The sequence below is a fragment of the Cibotium barometz genome, chromosome 37, assembly GCF_041138505.1.
Source record: "Cibotium barometz isolate CiBa-2024 chromosome 37, ASM4113850v1, whole genome shotgun sequence".
Lineage (NCBI taxonomy): Eukaryota > Viridiplantae > Streptophyta > Polypodiopsida > Cyatheales > Cibotiaceae > Cibotium > Cibotium barometz.
Window position 1 is genome coordinate 23,938,497 of NC_141082.1, and position 10,452 is coordinate 23,948,948.

Consider the following 10,452-nt stretch of genomic DNA (forward strand, 5'->3'; position numbering starts at 1 on the left):
CTCCCAAGGCTAACGCCTCGGGGGGCAAAAGCCAGAACCAGACGAGGTCTTCCCCAGGACAGAGCCTGGGAGCCTCTGGCTCCAAGAACTCGAACAATGCGTCTAAGCTTACTCCAGACCAAAAAGCGGAGGCAGGCAAGACAGGTGGCAAGTTGAGTGCTGAGGAGCTTTCTCAGTACAGGAAGGAGGGTAGATGTTTCTTTTGTCACACAAAAGGACATACTTCTCAGGATTGTCCGAAGAACCCTCCAAAGGCCGCCGCCGCCTCCACAGCTTCCGTGGTGAGCACAGCTCCCACACAGACCCCAGCGGCTACCCCTAGTTCTTCAACCCCCGGTGCTTCAGTTGGAGCAATTATTAGCCGGGAGCTCGAAGATAAGCAGAAGGGCGCCCATGACCAGGAGTATGAGCGCAACGAATTGCTCAAGTCCTTCGGCTACATAGGTGGCCAGAGAGTCGTTGTCTTGTTTGACAGCGCAGCACAGAGGATGTGATCACGGAACAGGCCGCTAGGCGTGCCCGTTTTGAGCTGACTCCGGTGGACAAACAAGTTGAGGGTTTTAGCACAGGTATGACAACGAGCGTCAAGTATGAAGCTTTAGGTGCTAAGTTAGTGATTCAGGGCATAGAGTTTGTGCGTGACTTTATGGTTGCCCCTCTTGTAGGAGCAGACATAATTTTGGGTATCCAGTGGTTTCACAAGTTTCTCCCAGATGTCAAGTGGGACAAGCACACGTTCCAGATCGATCGGAATGTGTCAAACACCCTGGTGACCATTAAGTGTGAGCCAAGCATTCCAAACTTTCCGCTCATAAGCCACTTGCAGGCTAAGCGAGCAGTCAGGAAAGGCGCACAGTGTGCGATGATTTACATCCAGACAGCCCAGACGGTGGCCAGTGCTTACGAGAAGTACTCGGTTCTCCATGAAAAGTTCCAGAAGATTTTTCTTCAGGACAGTCTCCCTCCCCAGCTCCCCCCGTCCAGACCGGAGGATCACAAGATTGACCTCCTCCCAGGCTCGGAACCCCCGAGCAAGTTTCCGTATCGCCTTTCTAAGGCAATGGAATCGGAGTTGGACCGCCAACTCCAAGAATTGTTGCAAGCTGGCTTCATCCGTCCCAGCGTGTCGCCATTTGCAGCACCGATCTTGTTTGTCAAGAAGAAAGATGGGTCTTCTCGGTTGTGTGTCGATTATCGTGCACTCAACAAGCTGACTATCAAGAGTAGATTCCCGATGCCTCGAATTGATTATATTCTCGAGAGGCTGAATGGAGCTAAGGTGTTCTCCAAACTGGATCTAAAGAGCGGGTACCACCAGGTACGGATTGTAGAGGGGGACATCCCCAAGAAAGCCTTCCGTACAGAACGGGTCCACTATGAATTTGTGGTTATGCCATTTGGATTGACGAACGCCCCAGCTACATTTAACCGCATGATGATGCGTATATTCCGGGAGTTGATTGGAGTGTGTGTGTTCATATTTTTGGACGACATACTCATATTTTCAGCTACAGTTGAGCAGCATGACATTGATGTGGAGAAAGTCCTTAAGTTGCTGGAAAGCAACGAGCTCTATGTCAATGAAAAGAAGTCAGAATTTTATCTATTCCAGGTACATTACTTGGGATATATAATTAGTGCCGAAGGCATTCGACTTGATCCGGCTAAAGTGGCCGAGATTGTTAACTGGGAAGTACCTCAGACCGCTTATGACATTAGATCATTTGTGGGTATATGCCAGGCATATTCCACCCACATTGACAAGTTTTCTGATCTCTCGGCAGACGTCACCGATCTGCTAAAGGGAGTGAAAACAAGGAGGCAAAAGATTCGAATGACTCCACGAGCGTTGGAGGCATTCCAGAACCTCAAGGTGGCTTTGTCAGAAGCGCCTTGTTTAGCCCTTGCCTCGTGGGACGAACCATTTCAAGTGATCACCGATGCGAGTAACATCGCAATTGGAGGTGTATTGCAACAGAATGGTCATTCAGTAGCTTACATGTCTCGTAAGTTACTGCCCGCCGAAAAGAACTACTCAGTCTATGATCGTGAACTCCTAGCAGTTATTCAGGCCTTGAAACATTGGAAACATTTCTTGTATGGCCGTGACTTCGAGGTTCGCACTGACCATCAGGCATTGCGTTGGATTCAGACGATGCCAAGTGCACAGTGGAGTGATCGACAACACCGCTGGAGTCAGATATTCCAGCAGTTCGGTGGTATGATTGAGTACCTTCTAGGAAAGGCCAATCCAGTGGCCGATGCTTTGAGCAGGAAGGGACAAGTATCTGCGATTCAGACCACTAGACTTGACCTTGTTGGTACAGGACTAGAAGACATGAAGCACACGTATGCGGATTCCGAGGAATTCGGTACACAGTGGGAACAGGCATTGGATGCCTCAGGACCATGCCATTTTCTGATACGCGATGGTTGGCTTTTTTACAAAGGCCGATTATGTGTCATGAAATCATTCCGGGCAGCTCTTCTCCATGATGCCCATGACGCCATTACAGGTGGTCATAGGGGCATGAATTCAACTATGGAGAAATTAGAACGGCAATACTATTGGCTAAAGATGAGGCGTGATGTGTTTACATATGTACAACGCTGTGACATTTGTCAAAAGGTGAAAGCTCCTCGTGGAAAGAAGATAGGGTTGTTACAGCCTTTGCCAATTCCTGAGGGTCCTTTCCAGGACATTTCGATGGATTTTGTCACAAATCTGCCTCCCAGTCCGAGTAAGCGTAATACGCAGTGTTTAACTATTGTTGATAGGTTCAGCAAATTTGTTATGCTTATTCCTTGCAGGGTCAATGTGACCGCCGAGGATGTTGCCCAGCTATTCATTCGGCATTGGTACCCGATTGGTGGGATTCCTAGGACACCAGTGTCAGACCGAGATGCCAAGTTTACCAGTCATTTTTGGAGGGCATTATTTGATAATTTTGGTACTAAGTTGAATTTTTCCAGTGCATTCCACCAACAGACAGATGGCCAGACAGAGATATACAACCAGTTGGCCTTTGATGTGCTGAAGTGTTATGTCCACGATCAGCAAGGTAAGTGGGAATCGTTTTTGCCTTTAGTTCAAGCTGTTTTGAATGACTCTTTTTCTTCAGCTATTGGCAGGACTCCATATGAGGCAGCGTTTGGAAGGCCTTTCCAGTCGTTGTTAACCAGGACTTCGTCTTCAGTACCGGAGGCGAACAGAGTGACGGAGTCTTACCAGGAGATCCTAGAGTCCGTTAAAGACAGATTGGCTAAAGCGCAAGAGGCCTACACTCGACAGGCCAATAAAGACCGAAGAGACATGAAGTTTTCGGAAGGGGATTGGGTGTATCTTCGGATTATGAAGCAAAGATTGAAGCAGGTGGGCAAGCGATGCCCAAAGTTGTCTTTCAGGAGCTTCGGACCATTTCCCATCCGGAAAAAGATTAATGAGGTGTCTATGCAGTTAAAGCTACCTCTGAGTTGGACTATGCACGATGTATTTCATGTCAGTTGGTTAAAGCCATATGCAGGTCCACCCCCTTCAGAGGTCAAAGACGAAGCGGAACCAGACATTATTGATGAAGCAGAAGTAATGGTTCCAGAAGAGATCCTTCTGCACCGTTTCAAGCATGGCTCAGGCCGAAGACTACGACAGTTTCTCACGAAGTTTCAAGACCGAGGAACTCATGAAGCGATATGGCTCGACAAAGAATTTTTCGAAGACTATCCGGCATTATTGACGGATTATTTGGAGGCTATGCAGCTTCCGTCAAGTTAAGCAGAAGGGGATGTCACGTGCATCCCGCACTTGGATGCCACGTAGACATTTCTGTACAGAAGGTGCAGGACCTGGGATGGTGAACTGGTCCCATGTGAGCCCAGTCCGGGACGAGTCAGCCAGGGATCCATCTCAGTTGTCCGAGGTCAGGTGTGCATTGTCCTGCACATGAGTCCAAGGTCAGGTGTGCACTGTCCTGCACATGAAGCAGTGCCAGTCCGCGCGGTGAGTCTCCCTCTGGAATGATGTCAGATGTTCTGTGTATCTAGTTTGCAACTGGATGCCGGACCTCTGTAGGCATGTAGGTTTGCATGTAGAGATGGGGCCAGCCCATAGGGCTACCCCAGTGCGAAGGTTTGCACTTGTAGTGTGGGCATGGGGGAGGTGTAGAACCACCCCCAAGGGGCCAGGAGGGCCCAGGCTATGCCCACCAGCCATGGCATGGGCTGGAAGGGCTGTCGGCCAGCCCTAGTGCTGCTGGATAGGCAGCCGACAGGGTTAGAAACCGTACCCAGCAGGTCGGCCAGGTGTAGGGGGCAGTCCCACACCCATGCGCAGAGTGCCCAGTAGCCTGACACTGTCCCTGTAGGCATGCGTAGAGTGGCCAGCAGGCTGCCTAGTGTGAAAGCACCATATTGCATAATGTGAAAAACATTATATTTCTAAAGACCTAGTCGTGGGGCTTTAATAAAGCTGGCCGACTGGATGCTAAGGGGAGTATAAATACTCCAGCCAAGAATCAATGAGATCATCTCATAATTCACCAAGTGCTCAAGCAAACAAGGGCCAGGACAGCCAAGAAGTTGCTAACGCAAAGGGGTGGAGGACTGAAGGTCAAGGGCAGGATTTTCCAGCCAAGAAAAGGTCAAGTTTTTGTATTTGTTTTCAGATTTACATCATTCTAATAAAGCAAATACACCATCCGTGGTGGGGGCCCTACAGAGGGTAATTGGGACCCAACACTGTGTCCTCTCCATCTCCCCCTTCTCTCTCTATTTTCTGCACATCTCCTTTCAGTTTGTGCGTTAATTCCGTCGCGAAAAGAGTGCTGATTTTTGAGTTTTGAAGTACCGATCCTTCTCCGAAGCTTCCGCATATTACAGCTGTGGGGCCATTTTATATGGCCCCCATACAGCAGTCGGCTTGCTGTAGGGCAGCCAACAGGGCCTGAACCTCCACGACCAGCCATGATGACCAGTTGGCCAGCAGCAGGGTGTCGGCCAGCTCATTTGGGAGGTCATGGACTTGAAGCAACATAATCAGCCAGCAGCAGCATGTCCAAATGCAGTCGGCCAGCTTCAGAGGTCCTCCTCCCACCACAGGGCTGCCACCCAAGCCACAGAAAAATAGGGAAAAATGGGAAAAAAATACGGGGAGTGAGGAAAAATGAGAAAACACCTACAAGGGCGGGCACACCCACAACAAAGGCCCTGGTGTCTACAGAAAGACAGGAGATGACTTCTAACATGTGAAGATCCCCACCCTCTCGACATTCTCGGTGGACCGACAGTTGGACAAGACCAATTATGGCGTATGGAAGGTAATGATGGAGTCTCTCCTAGAGTCTTATGATTTGGTTGATTTCATTGTGGTTGGAGTTCCACGGCCAAAGTTGGAGGAGGGTGAGCTTTTACCTTCTACTAGGAAAGAGTGGGAGGCTCAGGCACAATTGTGGGATTGTGTCAATGCTCATGTGCGTTCTTTCATCTTCCTTAATTGCACACCCCAAGTGAGCAATCACATCAAACAGGATGCTGGCCTGAGGGATTTGGCAGCACTTGGCTTCTTTGTATAACAAGGTATCACCCATGAAGCAGGTTTCCTTGGAAGTGCAGATGCGAGTGATGAATCCTGCAAAGTCTTTGACGATGATGGAGCACATCAACAAACTCCAGGCTCTGAAGCAAGAGGTTTTTTAGGCTGGGAAGGAGATATCTTCAGAGGATACGGCCATCACTTTGTTGTCTCATCTCACCCCTGAGTATTCAGCTTTCTATTCTTCTTTGATCACCAGTGGGAGGCTCAGCACCATCATGTGGGAGGAGCTTGTGCTGATAGTTTTGGATCAGGAAGAACGGCTTACAAACCCTCCACAGGGCGGAGGTTCTGAGGCTCTGACTGGCCAGCGATCGAAAGGTCGCGATCGAAAGGTCGAAAGGGCTGTGGACTGAGTACCTTTTTGTACCATATTAATATACTAATTTCTAGCATATCTCTCTCTCTCTCTCTCTACTCTCTCTTCATATCTGCGTTTTGCATCAGCATGTTTCCAGTAGTGTTTAGGGCTGAAAGAAGACCCCCAGAGCTTCTGCGTGTTACAAGTTATTATAGGATCTTCTAGGCAAACATGTCACATCCTTATTGGTGATGCCTCCACTATCCCGATTCATAGTGAGGGCAAGTTGGAGATTGTTCTCGATGGCAGAGGGGAAAGCATTCCTCCCAGGTTCTTTATGTCCCATCTCTTGGTTTTCATCTTTTTTTAGTGCATGAGGTTTGCAAGCCTGGCATACGGGTGGAGTTTGATTGGTCTTTGCAGATGAAGACTTTACTCCGGTATCATTAGCTATGGGGTATTGTTACCGGGGCCGATGCTCAACCGATTGCAACTTCTCCTTGGGCTGAGATTGATGCTTGGCTTGATAAGGATGCTCGAGCCTCGGGCACATGTTACATGCAGAAGCTTTGAGAGTCTTCTTTCAGCCCTAAACACCTCTTAGAACATGTTGATGCAAAAAACGCAGAGAGAAGAGAGAGAGAGAGATAGCTGGAAATTCAGTATCTTCATATGGTACAAAAAGGTACAGAGGTTCTTGCAGCTTGCAGCCATGGGCTGCCTTCCATGAAAAGGTGGAAACACCCAAAACAGTTCCAAATCCTAGACCCACTCCATAAGGGAGTGAATGAATCTATCTATGAGCATTAGTGCCTTTATATAGGCCCTTGAAGTGACTAGAGAGCTGGCCGATTGCTGGTCGGCCAGCTGTCAGCCAGCCGACTGGACAAATATTGCAAAATACTCTTCACGACCTGCCCCTCTTGCAGGCGACAGGACACCTTGCAGCCGACAGGTCTTCCTTGTCCTTCTCCTAGTCCAATACTTGCCAAATCTGCACTTCATGCTCCAAAATCCCTGGTTCTAATCTCTTTTTCTGGCTGCCCCTTCTGGACTAGCTTTAGAGAATGTCCATGGCAAATCTTGCACATGACAGCACATGCGTTCATCATCTTCAACATTAAACCATCTGTTGCTTGTCAATTTGATGACAGTGATGATGAGACTGCATAAGAATTGTGGGATGCCATTTAAAGGAGGTATCAGAGAGAGAACTCTACTCAGAAGATTGCCTTTGAGAATCAGCTTGCCAACTTGAAGATCTCCGATATTGCCAACATCATGGATTCCATCACGGAGTTTGTTACCATCCAGAAGCAGTTGGTCTCTTTGGGGAGCAAGGCTATTGATGAAGACTTTGTTTATCGGCTCCTCGCTAAATTTCTCGAAACTTTCTCATCTTTTTGTGATACTATTTCACTTCTTCTCTCTACTCCTGATCTACATATTGTTGTTGGCATGCTTCATGATAGAGCTACAAAGAAGAAAACAAGCCAGGATGGTTGATAGTGGGCGCACTACTCACATGACTCATGATAGCCCCGTTTTGCATGATATTCGGCCTAGCTCTTCGAAGGTGTCCATTGGCGATGCTTCCAACCTTGATGCCTCTTGTGTGGGTAACATGCAACTTAACTCTTCTCCTGGCCAGCCTTCTACTATTCGGGATGTACTTTATGTTCCCAAGCTCTCTAGCAATCTGCTCTCAGTGTTTTGGATTGCAGAGAAAAACCACGGTGTCTACTTTGACAGCTCAATTCTTGAGATTATTGACACTAGCACCTTGCAAATTGTTGCCAAAGGTGTATAGGAAGGCGGTCCTTATAGGTTGAAGGACTTTGGTAGCTCTTTGAATGAGTCATGTCTCATCCCCCTTTTATTCAACATGTTTATCTGATGTTTTTACTAATGCTGTTCTAAACGAGCTTGAGTTAGAAGTCATCAATCAAACTAGGGTATTCATCCCAAAGCAGAGCTTCTGTCCAAAAGTTGTCAATGAGACCGAGTCATTCATCCTGGAGCAGATCGTTCTCCACTGCTCAAGTATGGCCGATGTCATGGCATGTGCTAGTACCTCCCCAAGTTCTAGAACTAGGGTACCCACGAATCGGTTTGGCTTGATGAGGAGTTTTTCTAGGAGTCCTTGACATTGCTGACGGACTATTTGGAGCTGCTGATCTCTCTTCTGTGTTTGTAGCCTCAGCGAATGCTCTAACAGCACACACAGAAAGAAAGAAAGAAATATTAAGTGGCTACTAAAGACCCAATGGGCATATGAGACCAAAGTGATACAATAATATCCATGCATATCTCATCATGAAACGGAAAATAAAATAGAACAAATCAAACTAGCTCACTGGAGTGATACAGAACTCACTATGGAAATCTCATCATGGAATACAAGGAACATGAAACATGAGAGGAGCATCAGCCCCCAATAGATGGTATACCACTCTCCAAAATATCAAGCATGGAGCTAATGAGTATGGCTGAGAGGTCTCCCTCAGCTACATCACATTGAAAGGTAGCTCGATGGCAATGGAGCATGTTCTGGATCTGGAGCTGGAGAGAGAAAGAAAGAAAGAAAGAAAGAAAGAAAGATATATTAACGTCTACGAGAGAGAGAGAGAGAGAGAGAGAGAGAGAGAGAGAGAGAGAGAGAGGTCCAACTGAATGCATCCCTTGTACAGGGTGTTGGATTTCCTCTTGACATTGTGGTCTGTAGTGCGTTGGGGGCTGATATGTATGACTGTGTGTATCCAACACGCACAGCTCGCTTCGGTACAGCGCTTGTTCCTGAGGTTAGGCTACTGTTTATTTGGAAATAATCATGCTTAGAAGGTAAATGCGTTAGGAAAGCTGTTGTTGAAACACTTGCTAAGTTGCTTGTGCAGGGTGTGCTGAAATTGAAGCATGCATCAATGGCAACTGATTTTCGACCTTTGGATGAGACCTGCTCATGCATGGTGAGAGTGCATAACCTAGTCATTTTTTAGCATGCGTACTCACGAATGAATTTGATGGTCCAAAACCTTGTCTCTATAGAATGCTTTCTTTGTTTGTCTAGGTATGCAAACGTTATACAAGAGCTTATCTTCATAGTCTTGTCACAAAGGAGGCTATGGGATCGCAGCTCGTCTCATACCACAATGTGGCTTATATGATGAAGGTGGGCTTGCATTGAAGAAATCTGTCGCATGTAATTTATTAGTCATTTGAATGGAAAAGCTTGATAACTGTCAGTAGTATTCTTACGGTAGGCATGATTGTGTATCAGTTGAGTCGGGACCTACATCAATCCATCGTTCAGGGGCATTTTCCAGAGTAAGTGATGGGTCAATTACCTTGAGAGTCATGATGCATTGGGGCAAAAAAGCAAAAGCTCCATGAATAGATAGCGATGGTTGAAATGTTTGTGTTTTTAATTGAGAGTTATATACATGTGCACACTTGTGGGGGTGGGGGAAGAAGTGCACGCATAGATTTATATATGTACACACACACACACACACACACACACAAATATATAAACATGTGTGTGTATATACATGTATATATCACTCTCTCTCTCTCTCTCTCTCTCTCTCTCTCACACACACACACACACACACACACACACACACTCACACCACACACGCGCGCGCACGCGCGCACACACACACATGCACACGCATGCACCCAAGCATGTACGTATATAATAGTTTGAACTCACATCCCCTGGTGGGCAGCATGTACGTCAGCCACTTGGTCTTGCAACCCATGCATGCTTAATGGTCTATTTAATGTCTCCTTACTACTAGAAGATTTTGAACTCTGGTGAGCTGTTAAATGCAGGTTTGTCCAAGAATTTCTTCAGAAGCAGGTGAAGTCTTATGTTATTTAAATATTTTTTGTTGTTGGAAACTTGATTATCTGTAGATTGTTAGAATTTGAAGTTTTTTGATGGCATGGTTACAGTTTCCTCAAGGAGATGTACCGGAGTGGGTTTGTAATGCCATGGAGGTTGCTGGAATAGACATCTCCATGTGTTGTGCCCCATTGAAGTGACACTTCCTTTCAATTGTATATAGCAGAACGTATTACAGTCCATCAATTGGGTCTAGCTAATCAATCTCTTGAAGGGGTTGCTCAACATTTGATTGTGGTAGCACAGAGAAAGGAATCATTTTTGTAGCCTAAGGCAATCGATTAACAAAGTTTTGTCAAGGATCAAGGTAGAGTCGAGTCTCTTAAAGGATCATGGTAATATCTTTACCTTGCAAAATTTATTTAGTTATGACAGCAAGCAAAGTAAAGGAGTTGAGGTTCTCTTAGATATATGTAGTGCTAGACTGTGATAGTTGGCATATTTGTTATAGGATGTTTTGAAGCCTTCGTTTAAGTGTGCCCAGCTGGTTTATGGCAAGTTTTTCTATCCAAAATGGCACATCTCTGTCTTCTATGCTTGTGCATGACCAGTCTTAAGGCAGACACTTGGATATTGGTTCCAGTGGTATTGGACACTGGAGTTTCGATGTGTGGTCAGTGCGGATCTAACCTCAATCTTGGGGTGCTCTGGATGGAG

The 10,452-nt window shown here is 46.6% G+C and overlaps 1 protein-coding gene across 3 annotated transcripts in view; it reads left to right on the forward strand.

Moving 5' to 3' along the window:
- The window catches only part of LOC147617089 (uncharacterized), a 35,119-nt gene extending 25,018 nt beyond the window's left edge, over window positions 1–10,101 (forward strand). For all 3 annotated transcript variants that reach the window (XM_086776694.1, XM_086776695.1, XM_086776696.1), the window contains 6 exons: window positions 8,579–8,689; window positions 8,783–8,854; window positions 8,956–9,057; window positions 9,166–9,212; window positions 9,723–9,750; window positions 9,846–10,101. In XM_086776694.1, the coding sequence (XP_086632820.1) occupies window positions 8,579–8,689; window positions 8,783–8,854; window positions 8,956–9,057; window positions 9,166–9,212; window positions 9,723–9,750; window positions 9,846–9,935 (450 nt within the window). In that variant the 3' untranslated portion in view covers window positions 9,936–10,101. The remainder of the gene's footprint in view (window positions 1–8,578; window positions 8,690–8,782; window positions 8,855–8,955; window positions 9,058–9,165; window positions 9,213–9,722; window positions 9,751–9,845) is intronic.
- Window positions 10,102–10,452: the final 351 nt, after the last annotated feature.